The sequence below is a fragment of the Papilio machaon genome, chromosome 28 (genome assembly GCF_912999745.1).
Source record: "Papilio machaon chromosome 28, ilPapMach1.1, whole genome shotgun sequence".
NCBI lineage: Eukaryota > Metazoa > Arthropoda > Insecta > Lepidoptera > Papilionidae > Papilio > Papilio machaon.
In genome coordinates this window covers 2,009,774-2,029,085 of record NC_060013.1, presented here as the reverse complement: position 1 = coordinate 2,029,085, position 19,312 = coordinate 2,009,774, and the positions used below count along the sequence as shown (strand labels likewise).

Genomic DNA, 19,312 nt, shown 5'->3' with positions numbered 1-19,312 from the left:
GGGAATTTCTCTAGTGATAATAGACCAAGACAATTGTCACAGAGGTAACAAAAAGAGCTATATGATCAGATCAACTCAAGGCACAAAATAATTGTAGTACTAAAAAACCTGGCTTAAATTACAATATTTAATAATAATAATTTGTTACATTTTTACATTAAATACATATTATGGTTTATTTGTAACTGTAAATTGTAATTTAATTTACTTTTTATTACATATGTAATTTATAATTGTTATTACAAAATATGACTAACAAATCAAGCCATCCGACTAAAATAGTTACAATCTCTTAATATACCCAATAAAATATACTATAAGATGTTTGATAAGTGCGTTCCGATTTTTTACCTGAATATAGTCAAACAAAGATATCTGGCCCGGTGACATAGAACCCAATAACTATTTTAGTCAGAAGACCTAACTGTAGGACCTGCACAAAAATGCGATATATACATTTAACTAAATTTAGAGCAAAATTATTTAACAAACATTTAATGAAACGTATTTCGTAGTAACCGATAATTTTTTTTACAACACATCTCACGCCCGGTTCCCTGAGAAGTAGACCAGAAATAACACATTCTACTTTTAAGTGACTCAGTCATTTTACATTAATTTCATATTTACTCAAAGAAAAGCAACAGGAAGGGATTTTACAACTTTGGTTAACAATTTCGCGGGTTACAACAACTGTATTAAATACATACTGTATAGGTACGTAAAATTTAAGAGTACATTAAGGTGCGTTAACTGTCACCTAGAGAACTGAAAAGAACTTCAGCTCAGACTGGGGCGTCGCAGTGACACCGCAGTGACGCTCAGGCTGAGGCGCTGCAGTGACGCCGCCGCGACGCTCAGGCTGAGGCGCTGCAGTGACGCCGCCGCGACGCTCAGGCTGAGGCGCTGCAGTGACGCCGCCGCGACGCTCAGGCTGAGGCGCTGCAGTGACGCCGCCGCGACGCTCAGGCTGAGGCGCTGCAGTGACGCCGCCGCGACGCTCAGGCTGAGGCGCTGCAGTGACGCCGCCGCGACGCTCAGGCTGAGGCGCTGCAGTGACGCCGCCGCGACGCTCAGGCTGAGGCGCTGCAGTGACGCCGCCGCGACGCTCAGGCTGAGGCGCTGCAGTGACGCCGCCGCGACGCTCAGGCTGAGGCGCTGCAGTGACGCCGCCGCGACGCTCAGGCTGAGGCGCTGCAGTGACGCCGCCGCGACGCTCAGGCTGAGGCGCTGCAGTGACGCCGCCGCGACGCTCAGGCTGGGGCGTCGCAGTGACGCCGCCGCGACGCTCAGGCTGAGGCGCTGCAGTGACGCCGCCGCGACGCTCAGGCTGAGGCGCTGCAGTGACGCCGCCGCGACGCTCAGGCTGAGGCGCTGCAGTGACGCCGCCGCGACGCTCAGGCTGAGGCGCTGCAGTGACGCCGCCGCGACGCTCAGGCTGGGGCGTCGCAGTGACGCCGCCGTGACGCTCAGGCTGAGGCGCTGCAGTGACGCCGCCGCGACGCTCAGGCTGAGGCGCTGCAGTGACGCCGCCGCGACGCTCAGGCTGAGGCGCTGCAGTGACGCCGCCGCGACGCTCAGGCTGAGGCGCTGCAGTGACGCCGCCGCGACGCTCAGGCTGAGGCGCTGCAGTGACGCCGCCGCGACGCTCAGGCTGAGGCGCTGCAGTGACGCCGCCGCGACGCTCAGGCTGGGGCGTCGCAGTGACGCCGCCGCGACGCTCAGGCTGAGGCGCTGCAGTGACGCCGCCGCGACGCTCAGGCTGAGGCGCTGCAGTGACGCCGCTGAGACAGTCAGCAGCAGGCCTTAGCTCTAGGCACCGCACCTGGAACTGAAATTATCGATCTATATTTTCACTCTAAAATGAAGCGTTTTAATTAATTTTTAATTCATTAACACAAAATACAACCGGCTTGAATTATTTATTTCCATAAACGTTATATGAACATAATCCACTTGTTCCGATTCGAAGAAATCTTGTATTTCTTTATGCACATAACATTTACACATTGGACACTACAAATAAAACTAATATTCAAAAATTACCTGGCAATTATTCCTTAATCTCACTCGTCTACATTATATAGACACATACCAAACTTGACATCTTCACACATCTCCCGGCACCAGCTAACTGCAATGTATTCTCCTGTAGATAATCTCTGACCCCATACCTGCAAAGCTCCCTGAAACACCAGTACATACAAATTAGATACATCTAACAATTGCAGAGCAATGTTATTAACGTTTAACTACCAAGAAACGAGAGATAGTTCTGAAAAGAACTGTTATTGATCTTCTGGTTACCATTGAAAATAGTAAGTTCTGAAAAGAACTTCTGTTGTTGACGTTAATGTAGTTCTAAAGAAACTAGAGGTAGTTCTGAAAAGAACTGTTATTGATCTTCTGGTTACCATAGAAACTAGAGGTAGTTCTGAAAAGAATTGTTATTGATCTTCTGGTTACCATAGAAACTAGAGGTAGTTCTGAAAAGAACTGTTATTGATCTTCTGGTTACCATAGAAACTAGAGGTAGTTCTGAAAAGAACTGTTATTGATCTTCTGGTTACCATAGAAACTAGAGGTAGTTCTGAAAAGAACTGTTATTGATCTTCTGGTTACCATAGAAACTAGAATGAGTTCTGAAAAGAACTTCTGTTGTTGACGTAAGTGTAGTTCTAAAGAAACTAGAGTTAGTTCTGAAAAGAACTGTTATTGATCTTCTGGTTACCATAGAAACTAGAGGTAGTTCTGAAAAGAACTGTTATTGATCTTCTGGTTACCATAGAAACTAGAGGTAGTTCTGAAAAGAACTGTTATTGATCTTCTGGTTACCATAGAAACTAGAGGTAGTTCTGAAAAGAACTGTTATTGATCTTCTGGTTATCATAGAAACTAGAGGTAGTTCTGAAAAGAACTGTTATTGATCTTCCGGTTACCATTGAAACTAGAATGAGTTCTGAAAAGAACTTCTGTTGTTGACGTTAGTGTAGTTCTAAAGAAACTAGAGGTAGTTCTGAAAAGAACTTTTAATGATCTTCTGCTTACCATTGAAACTACAGTTAGTTCTGAAAAGAACTTCTGTTGTTGACGTTAATTTAGTTCTAAAGAAACTAGAGGTAGTTCTGAAAAGAACTTTTATTGATCTTCTGGTTACCATTGAAACTACAGTTAGTTCTGAAAAGAACTTCTGTTGTTGACGTTAATGTAGTTCTAAAGAAACTAGAGGTAGTTCTGAAAAGAACTTTTATTGATCTTCTGGTTACCATTGAAACTACAGTTAGTTCTGAAAAGAACTTCTGTTGTTGACGTTAATGTAGTTCTAAAGAAACTAGAGGTAGTTCTGAAAATAACTTTTATTGATCTTCTGGTTACCATAGAAACTAGAGATAGTTCTGAAAAGAACTTTTATTGATCTTCTGATTACCATAGAAACAAGAGGTAGTTCCGAAAAGAACTTTTTTATTGATCTTCTGATAACCATATCAACAAGAGGTAGCTCCGAAAAGAGCTTTTGTTAGTGACGTTAGTTAAGGCCCATAGAAACTAAGAGGTAGTTCTAAAAAGAACTTTTTTTAATTGATCATCCGATTTCCACAGAAACTATTCAGTTCTGAAAAGAACTTTTGTTTTTGACGATAGTGTAATCCCAATGAAACTAGAGGTAATTCTGAAAATAACTTCTTTTGACGTTTCTGAAATCCCACAGAATCTTGAGGTAGTTCTAAGAAGAACTTTTGATGGAGTCCCACAGAAATTAATGTAGTTCTGTAAAGAACACTTAATAATTCTGATGCTTATTTAAACGACTTCTTGGTCATTCTGAGAAGATTTTTTTAAATGATGTTTGAACTCCAGAGAAAGTGAAGATAGTACACAACAACACTAGCCCACTAAAACACATAACTTTCGTAACAAAAATTCATTGCACTGCAAGTTTCTCAATCTCGTATCTCTTCTTAAAATGTCCCGTTTCGATTTTTTTTTTCAACTTTAGCGTATGTAAAAAAATTATGTCCGATAAATTGCAAAGCTTTGAGCAATGATCAAATTGCAAAGATGTACATATCTTTAATTTCCAATTTAATTGACGTGGGGGTGCGAATACTTAAAATCTTTTACTGCTTCTTCCTCATGTATAAAAATACAAAAATAACTGAATCGGTCATTTCAAAAACCACTTAAGTCAACATTTTTTCCAACATGCTTTTTTTACAGAAAATGGTTTTTCAAAGGTAGTTTATCAGTATTTTCCCATACGTGGTCACTCCTTCTTACCAAATGACCGTGATTTTGGAGTCATAAAAAAAAAAGTTCGGAAGCATGATCGTATCTACGTCCCAAGAGAATACATTGATTTGGTTTCGAACTCCAGCTCAACATTCACAGTTATAGAGCTAAAAACTGAAGATGTTTTAGAATATAAGAAATGGTGGCCAAATTTGTACAAAAAAAAATGTTTGTCAACTGAATCTTATGGAAAAAAAGTCCCAAAGGACCAGAAAAAGTCTTTTGCACCTTCGACATACATGAGTTTTTCATATGATTCAGATCGAAAAGGAACTATCATAGCCGAGGAATATATTGATGGATTGATTGAACATTCATTCTCATTATTGAAGAAAATAACAACTTCTGTTTCACTTCCATCAACGAAAGCCTATAATTTGAAAGTGCCCATCAATAAAAATAAAATAGACGATTTAAAACTAGTTCAAGATAGCATTCCGGAAGAGCATATGCCATTTTATAACAACATTTTTAGCTGGCCAACTGCAAATGTTGAAGATAATCCAGATGAGAATGATGGAGAATATGACTATGTACCATAAAGATATTAAAACATGACAAATTAATACATGTGAAATATTAATAAGATTATTTTTAAGTGTAATTCTTAATTACAAGCAATAAAAAATATGATTACTACAATTTTTTTGGTTAAATTATATACCACTAAACCTATTTCTCGCTAAAACAACATAAGTCAAGAACTGTTTATCAGGTTTTTTTCATTATTTCTATTAATAAAGCGAAAAGATTATACGCTATTTTAATTTTTTACCCCTCGAATACTAAATTAACCATAAAGAAGCTCTTCAAAACTCATTTGTTTGTGTATGAAACAGTTTTTATTGATTTCTGAAAAATTATAATTTTGTGACTTATGAGGTTTTTGAAATGACCGATTCAACTTTATTAAACACCCTTTTACTTTTTGCTTCTGAGCTTTAAGTTTTAGCAGAATGTAGAAAAATTAATTGTACACGATGAGAAGTGTGGTAGAGGCCGATTACTTATAGTTGTTGTTCACACTGTTTTAGAAGCGCTGCTTGTAGATGTTGTTCACGATGTTGTAGACCAGTTGCTTGTAGAAGTTGTACACGATGATTTAGATGTAAACGATGTTGTAGACCAGGTGCTCAATGTTGTAGAACCGCTGCATGTAAATGTTGTACACGGTGTTGTAGACCAGCTGCTTGTAGATGTTGTACACGATGTGGTAATGTTGTAAAAGATGTTGTAGTCCAGCTGCTCAATGTTGTAGAACCGCTGCTTGTAGATATTGTACACGGTGTTTTAGACCAGCTTATTGTAGAAGTTGACACGATGTTGTAAACCAGCAACTGCTTGTAGTTGATGTACACGATGTCGTTGATGTTGTAAACGATGTTGTAGACCAGCTGCTCAATGTTGTAGAACCGCTGCTTGTAGATGTTGTACACGGTGTTGTAGACCAGCACCTTGTAGATGTTGTACACGTTGTTGTAGTCCAGCAGATGCTTGTAGATGTACACGATGTTGTAGACCAGCTGCTTGTAGTTGTTGTACACAATGTTGGAGACCAGCTGCTTGTTAATGTTGTACACGATGTTGTAGACCAGCTGCTTGTAGATGTTGTACACGATGTTGTAGACCAGCTACTTGTAGATGATGTACACGATGTTGTAGACCAGCTGCTTGCAGTTGTTGTGAACGATGTTGTAGACCAGCTGTTTGTAGATGTACACAATGTCGTAAACCAGCTGCTTGTAGTTGTTGTACACAATGTTGGAGACCAGCTGCTTGTTAATGTTGTACACGATGTTATAGACCAGCTGCTTGTTAATGTTGTACACGATGTTGTAGACCAGCTGCTTGTAGTTGTTGTACACAATGTTGGAGACCAGCTGCTTGTTAATGTTGTACACGATGTAGACCAGCTGCTTGTAGATGTTGTACACGATGTTGTAGACCAGCTACTTGTAGATGATGTACACGATGTTGTAGACCAGCTGCTTGCAGTTGTTGTGAACGATGTTGTAGACCAGCTGTTTGTAGATGTACACAATGTCGTAAACCAGCTGCTTGTAGTTGTTGTACACAATGTTGGAGACCAGCTGCTTGTTAATGTTGTACACGATGTTATAGACCAGCTGCTTGTTAATGTTGTACACAATGTTGTAGACCAGCTGCTTGCAGATGTTGTACACGATGTTGTAGACCAGCTGCTTGTAGATGTTGTACACGATGTTGTAGACCAGCTGCTTGCAGTTGTTGTACACGATGTTGTAGACCAGCTGCTTGCAGTTGTTGTACACGATGTTGTAGACCAGCAGCTTGTAGTTATTGTACACACTGATTTTTCATTTTTGGACAGACTCTTGGTCTCTTGGCCTGAAGATCTAAAATTTTGATGACGGATGATAATTGTATTAAGTTAAAACACTGTTGTTGTTGGTCTATTCACAATAGTGTTCATGTTACCACTTCACTTATATTTCTTTAGACATTCAACTGTTTAGTTATTTAAATTTCTCAAGTTTGCATGAAAAGAAAAACACTGGGTCGAGATTCTTAATGATTAATCCTCTAATATTTAAACTTGATGTATGGAGGTGAGTAGTTTAGCTTGCTTAAGTTATATCCATCAAATTAATATATTGTTATAATATTTATTAATTTTTTACACAATCACAAGTTACTTCACATACAATGAGTGAATTACATTATAATTAATATCAACTAGCCATTTTGTCCATCTTGTTGGCTTAATAATCTCGATCGGCCATCACATTCACTTAATATTTATATCAAACTAGCTGTTGCCCGCAACAACGTCCGCACGATACTAATAAAATAAATAAATAAACATAATAAGTAGCCAATATGATCTATCTGTGGCAAATTTCACCAAAATCCATTCAGCCGTTCCGGAGATACCTTCAAACAAACATCCATCTAAACATTCGCATTTATATTATTAGTAACATACAAAGAAAACAATAACCTAACCTATATCACACAAATTTATTTTTGCGGTATGTTTAAACTTTACTAAACACATTTAAAAAACCTTTGACTATTTTCAACAGATAAATAGACTGCAAAATACTGCTGTACTAAATTCTGCCACTTTCACAGGGGTGAGGTGACTTTCATGTCTTTATAAATGCATATTGACTCAAAAATTCACACACTTAACAGCTATCACTAAACAAACGGTAAAGAGTTTAGAACTTATTGTTTGTTTAATTAAGATAAAATTGAATTCATACATGAAATTGTGCACTCATCTAACAAAATGTTGTAAAAGGTTAATTATCTTTACAATGTTTATGATCACCAAAGATTCAGAACTTTAAGGCAACTTAAAGCATTGTATGAATGTTACAAATCTTGTCAATCCTTACTTTCTTACTAATATTATAAATGCAAAGGTAACTCTGTCTGGTCTGTCTCGCTTTCACACCAAAACTACTGAACCAATTCAAATTCAATTTGGTACACAGATAGTCTAGAGCAGTGTTTCCCAACCTTTTTGGATCCATGTCCCATTTTTCAGGATGAACATGACTATTGCCCCCTTATAATTTTTGTTTAGAAATAAATTTCTCTCGAGGACTAAGTTTACAATGTTAGAGAAATAATTAAATACTACTTTTGGCTGACTAGATCAATTTCATATAAAATTTTTAAACACGAAATCACATATAAATAGTTTAAATGCAACGGAATTTTGTCTCTTAAACGTTTTTATGTACTTTTTAGCACTGGCCATCATTGTAAGGATGTAGCCTTACTAAAATTCATGCCCTTAACCTAGAAGGGTAAATAGATACCCAGGACCTATATTTGGCGCAGTCCTGGCACACCTCTCTCTGTGTTCTACCTCTTCTTCATCGGTTATGTAAAATATAATGAGCCTAAAAAATACTACCCGAAGACAGTATTTCACGCGGACGAAGTCGCGGGCACAGCTAGTCTTCTTTTATATATCTTTTTAACTTGTTGGTTAAAAAAAATCATTCAAATTTTGAAAAATTTTAAACATCAAATTATATTTTTCATATAACATTGTATTTACATCGAGACTTATTATAAAACTAGCTGTCGCCCGCGACTCACACCACGCGAAATAAAAAAAAACATAATAAGTAGCCTATGTGTTCTTCCAGAATATGATCTACATATAAGCTAAATCTGATCCAGATCCATTGAGCCATTCTATAGATACCCTTAAACAAACATCCATCTATCCATCCAAACATTTGCATTTATAATTTAACTAGCTGTGCCCGCGACTTCGTCCGCGTAAAATTCTGTCTTCGGATAGAATTTTTTTAGGCTAATTATTTTACTTAACCGACGTGCTATGATTTGATGTATGGATGTAGAAGAACATAGAGAGAGGTGTGCCAGGACCGCGCCAAATGTCTAAAATATTCCCAAACAAAATTTCATCCCCTATTTTTATTTAGCATCCTTGAAAATAATATTTTTTCAAACGTTGAATTTCATATTTATTTATATCAAATTAGCAGCCACAAAAATAAGTTTTAAACTTGTAACTGTAAAAATGACGATACTTCCATACAAATTTCCACGCCCACTTTCAACCCCTTAAAAACCCTTTTTCGCGTTGAAAAGTAGTCTATGTCCTTTCTCGGGCTCTAAACTAAATATTGGTAAGGGTAACAGCAAAAAATATTAAACAAAACATTCACCAAAACCTCACATATTGCCAAACAAATTTTCATCCCCTATTGTTATTTAGCACCCGTGGGGGTAAAATTTTTACAAAAAAATAATTTCATAATTATTTATATCAAATTAGCTGCCTTAAAAATAAGATTCAAGTTCTAACTGTAAAAATGACCATAATTCCATACAAACTTTCACCCCCACGTTCAACCCCTTGTAAACCCTTTTTCGCGTTAAAATGTGCCCTATATCCTACCTCAGGCTCTAGACTAAATATTGGTAAGGGTAATAGCAAAACATATTAAAGAAAATATTCAACAAAACCTCACATATTGCCAAACAAATTTTCATCCCCTACTGTTATTTTGCACCCTTAGGGCTAAAATTTTTACAAAAATTTAATTTCGTATTTACGTATATCTAATTAGCAGTCTTGAAAATAATTTTCAAGCTTCTATCTGGTAAAATAACGATAATTCCATACAAAATTTCACCCCCACTTTCAACCCCTTTATCGCGTTAAAATGTAGCCTACGTCTTTCCTTAGGCTCTAGACTAAATATTGGTAAGGGTAACAGCAAAGCATATTAAACAAAACATTCACCAAAACCGAATTTATTGACAAACAAAATTTCATCCCCTATTGTTATTTAGCACCCTTGGGGGTAAATTTTTTACAAAAATTTAATTTCATATTTATCTTTATCAAATTAGCAGCCTTGAAAATAAGTTTCAATCTTCTACCTGTAAAAATGACGATAATTCCATACAAACTTTCACCCCCACTTTCAACCCCTTTTTCGCGTTAAAAAGTAGCCTATGTCCATCCTCAGGCTCTAGACTATCTGTGTACAAAATTTCATTTAAATTGGTTCAGTAGTTTTTGCGTGAAAGCGAGACAGACAGACAGAGTTACTTTCGCATTTATAATATTAGTAAGGATTAGTAAGGATAAGGATAGTAAGGAAGTAAGGATTAGTAAGTAATGTACAAATATCAGAGCAATCTAGTAAGAGGAAGTGGGTCTCATTTTGATAACTAGATTTGAAACACGCAACAAACAAAGCAAGTCAAATAAAACCATTTAAAAATTAGGGAATAAACCATTTGTTTTATGATCTAATTTTGATAGCAAAAGGTACCAAAAAAGCAAACAACCATCAGAAATTGCTGAAATAGTAAAGAGAGCACTGTCCATATCCATGAAAAAAAAAGTAGAAATTATTGTCCAAGCCCCAATATAACTGAACATATACATACTTCATTGAAATCCAATAAACAGTGACCAAGTCAGGTCACATCTAACATGCACAGAGCTGACTGCTGATGACAGGCTTGTTGACTCCGCTTCTCTGCAACTGCTGCGATACGACTGCAAAACACTGGATTGACCTCCAACCACATATCACCCATGACTCCAATCTGAAACTAACATTATCAATTATTAATATTTTATTCATTCATTAAACTGCAACAAAATTTGTTGACGAAAACATTTCTAGTGCGTACTATGGTACAAAAACATGTCATCAATTACATTATTTTAGGAAAAAAAACATGCAAAATTCTTCCTCGGAATATTGAGTATAAGTAAACATTGTTAACTCAATTTAAGAACCTGCAGATGAGCTCAGTGCTCAAATGAAGCAGATCAGTTGTCTCGCAGTTTAGCTCAATTTGTATCTGCATGAGTTATAATTTGCTTTAATATACGAACTGTGCATCACGAGCTTGCTGCTCATTGACTCACATAGTTATAGTACATTGTGATGAGCTGTGAACTGCCAATTTATTTGTTGAACCGCAGCTCATCTGTTTCAAGTTCATGTGAGCGGAACTGATTCAGAGCCTATTTATATATGGCTTAATCATTAGACCAAGATACTAAAAGAGATAATGGTTTGAATGGATGCAGCTTTGCCTTTTGTTGTTGACATTTTTTTCTATGGAAAATTGTTTGTATTGATTTATAGAATAATTTTATTTATTTATTCCTTTATTAACATAGTAGGCTAAAAGTAACAATAATAAAAAACAATATACACATATTATACTATGGATCAATATATATAGAATCCACAAGTTATTACCTACAAATAATTGAAACTGAATCATGATTTACATCATTTTCGTTATATACAAATTTTGTCTAATAATAACTAAACACTAAAAGTTATATTTCATGTAATTATCAACAAAAAAAAATAATAACCACGTGGGTAAACAATGTTTTAAAAGTCGCGAATGTTCTAGCATTTTGTACTTACCTACATTTTAAATATATTAAAGTTAAGAAAACACGCCATGCTGAAGAAATTAAATTAAACCCGAGGAATGCTAGTATATATAAAGAAAACGTATACATGATAAATGCCTTAGTACTTTAATATAATTGCCAATTTTATTTTCGTTTGGCCGCCATTTTCATAACAATGCGAGGTTATCCAACGTAAAATTTACCAAAAAAAAAATAGCAAAACGTTAAAAATAAACGTAATAAGCTTTATAATTTCCACCAACAATAATAAATAAAGAAAGAAAGAAAAATAACATACAATGTAAGTATTCCAAACAAAGCGGAGAAGAGATACAAATCCCAAAATGTTAATCACACCTGGTTCAAAATCGAAAATAAATAAATTGATGTAAAGGGAATACATTATTATATAATAATTATTTTTGCACTTACAGTTTAGCAGCTGTAAAGAGTTGCACCACTCTTGTAGATTCATAAACCCGACTGACAGACCGCTCTGCACTGCACGACATATGCCAAGACGACTAAACGAAAAAACGAATATTTTGTACTGTTTAACTGAACCGGAAATAGGGTAAAAAAAACAACAATGCCAAAGTTATCGGTACATTGAGTCAATTGAGAATTTAAAGTTAAACGCTTTTGATAAATTTACCTAAATACTAATATTAAAATAAATTGTGTTAATTTATACACTAAATCGTGATGTTTTTAAATAACTCGGTGTAAAACTAGAATGAGGAAATAGAAGCCATGTTTTTTTTTGGCCTAATTATATTTTAGTGCAAACTGCAAACATCGTGCTTTAAACTAGTCAAAAACGATTATTTTTACATTGATTACATTTAACAATAATAAAATATCGAAAAACCTACACCTTATTATAAGTCAATTTAAAATAATTCTAAAATATTTCTGCTAGAGTTTGGCAAAAGCGTCATCTAGTATAAATATTATGTATCAGTACATTTATCTCATTTTGTAAAAACGCTAAAGTATTAAATAATGCACAAACTTTTCCAGTATCAGAATGTCGATGACTTTTAGACAAATGTATCAAGAAACCAATCTGCCTACACTTGGGATAAAAATTTAACATAATTATTTCATATTACTATGTCGTTAATTTCCCTTTGACATAGCTTACTATTTTAGCGCCATCTAGTAGCGAATATTAAAGAGTATTGAACTTCACTTTATGTGTTGAAATAAATACCAACAGATGGCGGTACGTGTCCCAAAAATTTAAAGCTTTGACAAATACGTGATAACCTGACTCAAAAGGTATTCTACACCTGAGTGTAATTTTTTTTTTGGCCATGATGATAATCTAGCAAAATGACCGGTCGCGGCAAGGGAGGTAAAGGCTTGGGAAAAGGCGGAGCGAAGCGTCACAGGAAAGTACTTCGTGATAACATCCAGGGTATTACGAAGCCCGCCATCCGACGTCTCGCTCGAAGAGGCGGCGTGAAGCGTATCTCCGGTCTGATTTACGAGGAGACTCGCGGCGTGTTGAAGGTGTTCCTCGAGAACGTGATCCGCGACGCCGTCACTTACACCGAGCACGCGAAAAGGAAGACCGTCACCGCTATGGACGTCGTATACGCCCTAAAACGTCAAGGACGTACCCTGTACGGTTTCGGCGGTTAAAGGCGAGCAGCAGCAAGCGAAATCTTGCCGGCTCGCGGCTCTTAGTAGCCACGAGACGAGCGTTATTATATTTCTGTCCATTTATAATATCAATGGTCGGATAATAATTATTTCGGCACTGTCAAAAGGCCCTTTTCAGGGCCGCATATATATCTATACACGTTTGATAAAGTTTCTATGGTGTATGACATGGACGTATCGTCTTAATTAAAACTCTTCAATTTGTGATTTTTTTTTCACACAGAAATATGTATTATTATTCTGTTGTTGGTTGTTTGTACTGGTGTACACCACCATGATTGTATAAAATTGTTTCGAACTTCGACTTCGAGAGGAGAATAATTCACGTTGCGATGATTCTTTCTATTTTTTTTATTTTACACAAACGATTCGATTCGAATACGTATTTTATTTAAAAAAGAAAAGGAAAATAGATTTTTCTTTTGAAGAAGTAAACAAAATTTTATAAATTATTTTAATGACATTACACTACACTATATACAGCAGATGTTATGTTTTTTTTTTTTTTTTTACTAGCGAGCGAAAATACTTTAACAACATTTAATAGTTATTAACAACTTGTATCGCCGGTGGTTAATTTGGTTCTAGAGTTTCATTTTCTTATCGATACAGCATAATATATAATACATCTTACTCGTCGGGGCTCTCTAAGGGCAGTGATAAATATGAGCTATGAAATAGGTTTTATTTACTATTAATACATTTGTGACATAATAATAATCTTTTATTTAATTTAAATTATAAACAAAGTGGTAAAAAGAAAGAAAGAAAGTAAGAAAACTAAACGAGAAACTCGATGGCGATGATATAGTGCTACGATACGATCGTACGACTCGCTGCGTTCGTTGGTCGCGTTGGTATAGTTTTAATCATCGTCGTAGCTGTACAAATTTGATGATGATCAATGCGATGATGACGAGGGGATCGTAGCTTATTTATATCAAATCAAACGATTAATTTTTAAAGGTCGCACCATCCATACGAAGACTCGAGTTAGTGATACGTGCGGGCCGTTTGTGTTTTACGACCTTCGATGTATAATCGGTCGTTGCTTAAAGAATAATGCATATCCGGAGTGACCTAAGCTCCCTGTTCATCCTCAGGATCTTAACTTTCGTCGGGCGAAAGAAAATTTTACTCCCCGATCGATTAAATAGAGAAAAATCATTTTTAAACACGAGTCGCAGTACGCTCAGAAAACGGCGGGCAAAATAAACATCAATCACGTCGTTTCTCTACGGCTAATCGTTAAACATTTCATTTCTGTATGAAAACAATCTCAAAAATATTATATATCTAACGTTTCGATCTAAATATTTTTACGTTTAATATTTTAAAATCAATTAAATTTAAAACTATCTAGTGAAAAGTTATAAGTGTTGATACGAGAAAACGTCTTGCGGCATCGCGGTTCTCCTTATGGTAAAGCATGCGAGTTTACTTCGTAGCTCGGAAAGGTATCGTACAACGTTACAACTTCTATATCGTACGTTTACTAATATATTTATTCTCTCTTTGAAGAATTATAACATAGCAACGACACCTAAATACATCATCATCATCTACAATGGCCGACACCGCAGTTGCATCGGAAACCCCCGCACCCGCGACCCCAGCGAAGAAACCAAAGGCGACCGCGGCCTCTGCCGGCGGTGTTAAGAAGCCGAAGGCGAAGCCCACTCATCCGAAAACATCGGAGATGGTCACCAGTGCTATCAAGGAGCTGAAGGAACGAAGCGGATCCTCTCTGCAGGCTATTAAGAAATATATCGCAGCACAATACAAAGTCGACGCAGAGAAACTGGCTCCGTTTATCAGGAAATACTTGAAGAGCGCAGTCGAATCCGGTGCTCTCATTCAGACCAAAGGCAAAGGAGCATCCGGTTCGTTCAAACTCGAATCTAAATCGGCCGCCTCCAAGAAACCGGCGGTGGCGAGCAAGAGCGGCGCTGCCAAGAGCACCGCCCCATCAGCCGCCGGATCTGCAGCTGCGAAAACGAAGAAGGGCGCTGCTGCGACCGCCGCCGGCGCAGGGAAAGCTAAGAAGGCCGCTTCCGCTGCTGCCTCATCGCCGTCCAAAGCGAAACCATCCGCCGCAATCAAGGACAAGAAAGCGGCTGCCGCTAAAAAGAAGCCCGCCGCCGCCAGAAAGACCGCCGGAGTGCAGAGCGGAGGTGTCTCCAAAGCTAAAAATGCTGCGCCGAAAGCTAAAAAGAGCGCCAAGCCACCGACGAAGAAACCTAAAGCACCAAAACCGAAAAAGGCGACGACCCCAAAGTCTAAGCCCGCAGCTGCAGCGTCCAAGAAGGCTTCCGCCGCCAAAAAATAAAGAAAGAAGCGTAAGATATCTTACGCTGTCCAACGCCGCAACGCGCCGCCCCCCGCCTACCGCCGCGCCGGTCGTTCCGCCGCCGTCTCCGGCTAGTGGTGGTGCTGTGGTGTTGTTCACCTGGATTAAAGGTTAATGCAAATTGACTCATCTCGAGCGAGTGCCGTCGGGAGTGTCAAAATGCGCCCTTTATAAAAAGCCCTTTTCAGGGCTAACATAAGATTCCAATAAGGTATAAAGTTTCTATAAGGTATAAAGCGAACGAACGTCGTCATCATCATCATCGAACTCTCTATTTATATTCTTTGTATATTACAACAACATATTGCCGTTGTACGATACCTAATCAATTTATTAATTAATTAGTCTGATTAACGCGTACATTTTCATTAATTTATTTATTCTTCGACAAGAACATTACTACTAAGTAAGTGTCCTAATTACTTATCCTAATCGTCATGGATCAATAAACCGAACGAAAAACACAAAAACACATATTTTATCAATTAAGCATTATTATTGATTTTTTTTTTTCAACTCCTTATTATGTATTACGTATACACACACACACACACACACACACACACACACACGCAAGCGCGCGCCCAACATCCCGATTCTACGTATAATTGATCCAATTCATACGGCGTGTGCTGCTTAAACCCCCCTTCGCTTTGGTACGTCTCGTCGGATATAAGAGTAAAATTTTCTAAAATTTCGCGTGCACTTCGTACAATCGTACGACGACGTTTAATAGTTGTTTTCATTGACGGTTATTATCAAAAAAATATAATGTCTGGACGCGGCAAAGGTGGCAAAGTTAAGGGGAAGGCAAAGTCTCGTTCGAATCGTGCCGGTCTCCAGTTCCCGGTAGGTCGTATACACAGATTGCTGCGTAAGGGCAATTACGCGGAGCGTGTCGGTGCCGGTGCTCCCGTCTATCTCGCTGCGGTTATGGAATATCTCGCTGCTGAAGTTCTCGAGTTGGCCGGCAATGCGGCTCGCGACAACAAGAAGACAAGAATCATTCCCCGACATCTGCAGCTCGCCATCCGCAACGACGAAGAATTGAACAAACTTCTATCCGGAGTGACCATCGCGCAGGGCGGTGTGCTACCTAATATTCAGGCAGTCCTCTTGCCCAAGAAGACCGAGAAGAAGGCTTAAGATGGTGAACAAAGAAAACTAGCGGCGGCGCGACCTATTATACCACCAATGAAGAAAGGAAGAAAGATTATGCGTGATGTGTGTTTTCTACGCACACGTATCATATCTATGCTTTCCTTTTATTTAATTGATGACTAAAAGGCCCTTTTGAGGGCCGCAAATATATTCGATGCAACGCTAATTGCAGTTTCTTGTTACGATGGATTAATGAACGTCTTATAAATTGATAATACATAATTATAATATTTCATATCAAGGCAAAAACTTATTCATTGGTCGTCGTATAATAAGTACTTCGGTGAATTTACAATTAAAAAAAATTAATGATACTCGAGCAATATTTGCGCTTAAATCGGATATCTATTTTTTTTTTTTTTTTTTTTAATACAATCAATATTTCGTAATACAATCCTATGGAATTCGTGTATGTATATCAAAATAAGATGAAATTTTTCAGTTTATCAGCTAATTCCATCATTTTTTTTTATTCATTTCACTTACTAAAACCAATCAAAAATACGTTCTATAAATATTAATATTATAATCGAGTCTAATTCGATCGATCAAATAATTTGACATAATATAACTAACAAGAAGTAATAGGAAAAAATTGATTAAAAAATGTTACATAGAATTAAGAACTAAATTGCCTCCCCCTTCCGCCCTGGGCCCCGCTAACGCTCCGCGTTATTGTTTACTAACGACCTCGCATGTCACGTGATACATCGCCGTGGGACGTTTCGCTGTTTAAGCCCCCCTTGATCTTTTACGCTCTCCAGTCGACAAAAGGCAAAAAACATCTGGGCTTCAAAATATCTCGCTCCTATTCACCGCGTGAACAGTTGTAAGTTGCGCTGTGAGTGATTTAGTACACAATTGTTTGTTTATAACCGACAAACATGCCGCCGAAAACAAGTGGAAAAGCCGCCAAGAAATCGGGCAAGGCCCAAAAGAACATCTCCAAGTCTGATAAGAAAAAGAAGAAGCACAAGAGGAAGGAGAGCTACGCCATCTACATTTACAAAGTGCTCAAACAAGTGCACCCCGACACCGGTATATCGAGCAAGGCCATGTCTATCATGAATTCGTTCGTCAACGACATCTTCGAACGTATCGCGGCTGAGGCCTCCCGTCTCGCCCACTACAACAAGCGCTCTACCATAACATCAAGGGAGGTGCAGACATCCGTGAGACTGCTACTGCCCGGTGAATTAGCCAAGCACGCCGTCAGTGAAGGCACAAAGGCCGTCACCAAATACACCAGCTCGAAGTGAGCTGACTGAAGCCCATCGGTTGTGCAGAATATACAACAACCACAAATATATTTGACAATATGTATATTATGTTACATTGAGTACATAATTTACATTTCAAAGGCCCTTTTCAGGGCCACAAAACGCATCGAATTTAATTTCTGTTTCTAAGATATATGCATAGAACGTCTTCGTCGTAATCGTCTTACTTAAATTCTTACATTTTGAAAGTTAAATATAATATGTTGTTGTTAAAAAAAAAAAAAAAAAAAAAAACCTGACAAACGTTACGAATTGAATAATAATTTATTTACCACAATATCCTTGGTGTGAAGTAGTAAATAGAGAGAATATACACAAATGAGGCTTTTTATTGCCGTCTATTGCGCGCGCACACAACACCGTACAATAATAAATTTAGACGTATTGCAAAGATCGAAGCGCCGTTTAAATATATGCAACAAGAACTTGAAATGATAAAAATAATAAGATTTTTTTATCTGTAGACGTTAAAATAGAATTATCTAATTTTATAATTAAATCTTAGAACCAATGCTGGTATAGTTTAATTTTTTTTTAACTCATAATATTCATATTAAGTAAATAACAAGATTATTATTTAGGGTATATATTTTAATAACCATACCAGAACAAAACATATATTCTTTTTGTTATATACAAATAACAAAGATTTACAATAATTGTTAATAGCGAAGAAAAAAAAAATAAAAAAAAAAAATACGTTCTCGATGTATGCGTGTGTGGTGAGTGAGAAAGAGACAGTGAAGTTGTGGTGAGAGAGGCAATGCGGTCCCCGATGTGCTTAGATATAAAAAGGCGGGCCACCACGGCGAACTTTTTAATAAACTCCTAACCGTCGACTGTTAAGGACATCACAGTGTGTATCGTAACGCGTGTCTTATTAGTGTTCAATAATGGCTCGTACTAAGCAAACGGCTCGCAAATCCGCCGGTGGAAAGGCGCCTCGTAAACAGCTCGCAACGAAAGCGGCACGTAAGAGCGCACCAGCCACCGGCGGAGTGAAGAAACCTCATCGCTACAGGCCCGGAACTGTCGCTCTCCGTGAGATTCGCCGTTACCAAAAGAGCACCGAGCTTCTTATTCGCAAGTTGCCATTCCAACGTTTAGTTCGTGAGATCGCGCAAGATTTCAAGACTGATCTGCGTTTCCAGAGCTCTGCTGTGATGGCTCTTCAGGAAGCAAGCGAGGCCTATCTCGTTGGTCTTTTCGAAGACACGAACTTGTGCGCTATTCACGCCAAACGTGTCACCATCATGCCTAAAGACATTCAGCTCGCACGTAGAATTCGCGGCGAGCGCGCCTAAGAAGATTATTTTATATTTTTTATCTTCATATTTGAAATGAAAAAAGGCCCTTTTCAGGGCCGCATATATATCTAGACAAAAATTCAAGTTTCTACGATATGACTGAGAACGTCATTTATATTATAAAATATATAATACAATAAGAATATTTTTAAATTAATAAAAATGAGTACGTCGTTACTAAAAGAATAATTAATTCAAGTTTTGTAATGGAAATGTTCCATAATATGTCGTTTTATATTAATACACATGATTTATGTGAGTTTCGGTTCGGTTTTTGTTACTGTAAGAGTAGTTCTAACTATGAATATCGAACGAAACCGTC

General features: G+C 37.7%; 6 protein-coding genes and 1 long non-coding RNA gene across 7 annotated transcripts; 6 read left to right on the top strand and 1 right to left on the bottom strand.

Moving 5' to 3' along the window:
- Window positions 1-723: 723 nt before the first annotated feature.
- LOC123722622 (protein FAM186A-like) lies at window positions 724-11,788 on the bottom strand. The gene is made up of 5 exons (XM_045685043.1): window positions 11,654-11,788; window positions 10,225-10,392; window positions 2,096-2,186; window positions 1,665-1,831; window positions 724-1,459 (listed from the first exon to the last, which is right to left on the bottom strand). The coding sequence occupies exons 2-5, from the start codon at window positions 10,227-10,229 to the stop codon at window positions 781-783; spliced, it is 942 nt and encodes a 313-aa protein (XP_045540999.1). The 5' UTR covers window positions 10,230-10,392; window positions 11,654-11,788; the 3' UTR covers window positions 724-780.
- Window positions 2,383-3,397, top strand: LOC123722630. The gene is made up of 2 exons (XR_006756534.1): window positions 2,383-2,428; window positions 3,120-3,397. It is a non-coding gene; the product is annotated as an uncharacterized LOC123722630 (long non-coding RNA).
- A 768-nt stretch (window positions 11,789-12,556) lies between the features above and the next one.
- LOC123722629 (histone H4) lies at window positions 12,557-13,188 on the top strand. The gene has a single exon (XM_045685050.1). It carries the CDS (start codon window positions 12,560-12,562, stop codon window positions 12,869-12,871), a length of 312 nt encoding a protein of 103 aa, XP_045541006.1. The 5' UTR covers window positions 12,557-12,559; the 3' UTR covers window positions 12,872-13,188.
- A 1,163-nt stretch (window positions 13,189-14,351) lies between these two features.
- Window positions 14,352-15,588, top strand: LOC123720904 (histone H1-like). The gene has a single exon (XM_014506933.2). The coding sequence runs from the start codon at window positions 14,460-14,462 to the stop codon at window positions 15,219-15,221; it is 762 nt and encodes a 253-aa protein (XP_014362419.1). The 5' UTR covers window positions 14,352-14,459; the 3' UTR covers window positions 15,222-15,588.
- A 249-nt stretch (window positions 15,589-15,837) lies between these two features.
- On the top strand, window positions 15,838-16,641 carry LOC106713223 (histone H2A). The gene has a single exon (XM_014505950.2). It carries the CDS (start codon window positions 16,014-16,016, stop codon window positions 16,386-16,388), a length of 375 nt encoding a protein of 124 aa, XP_014361436.1. The 5' UTR covers window positions 15,838-16,013; the 3' UTR covers window positions 16,389-16,641.
- Window positions 16,642-17,134: 493 nt separating this feature from the next.
- LOC123722626 (histone H2B) lies at window positions 17,135-17,809 on the top strand. Its single transcript, XM_045685047.1, has one exon. The coding sequence runs from the start codon at window positions 17,288-17,290 to the stop codon at window positions 17,660-17,662; it is 375 nt and encodes a 124-aa protein (XP_045541003.1). The 5' UTR covers window positions 17,135-17,287; the 3' UTR covers window positions 17,663-17,809.
- Window positions 17,810-18,525: 716 nt separating this feature from the next.
- LOC123722625 (histone H3-like) lies at window positions 18,526-19,094 on the top strand. The gene has a single exon (XM_045685046.1). The coding sequence runs from the start codon at window positions 18,577-18,579 to the stop codon at window positions 18,985-18,987; it is 411 nt and encodes a 136-aa protein (XP_045541002.1). The 5' UTR covers window positions 18,526-18,576; the 3' UTR covers window positions 18,988-19,094.
- Window positions 19,095-19,312: the final 218 nt, after the last annotated feature.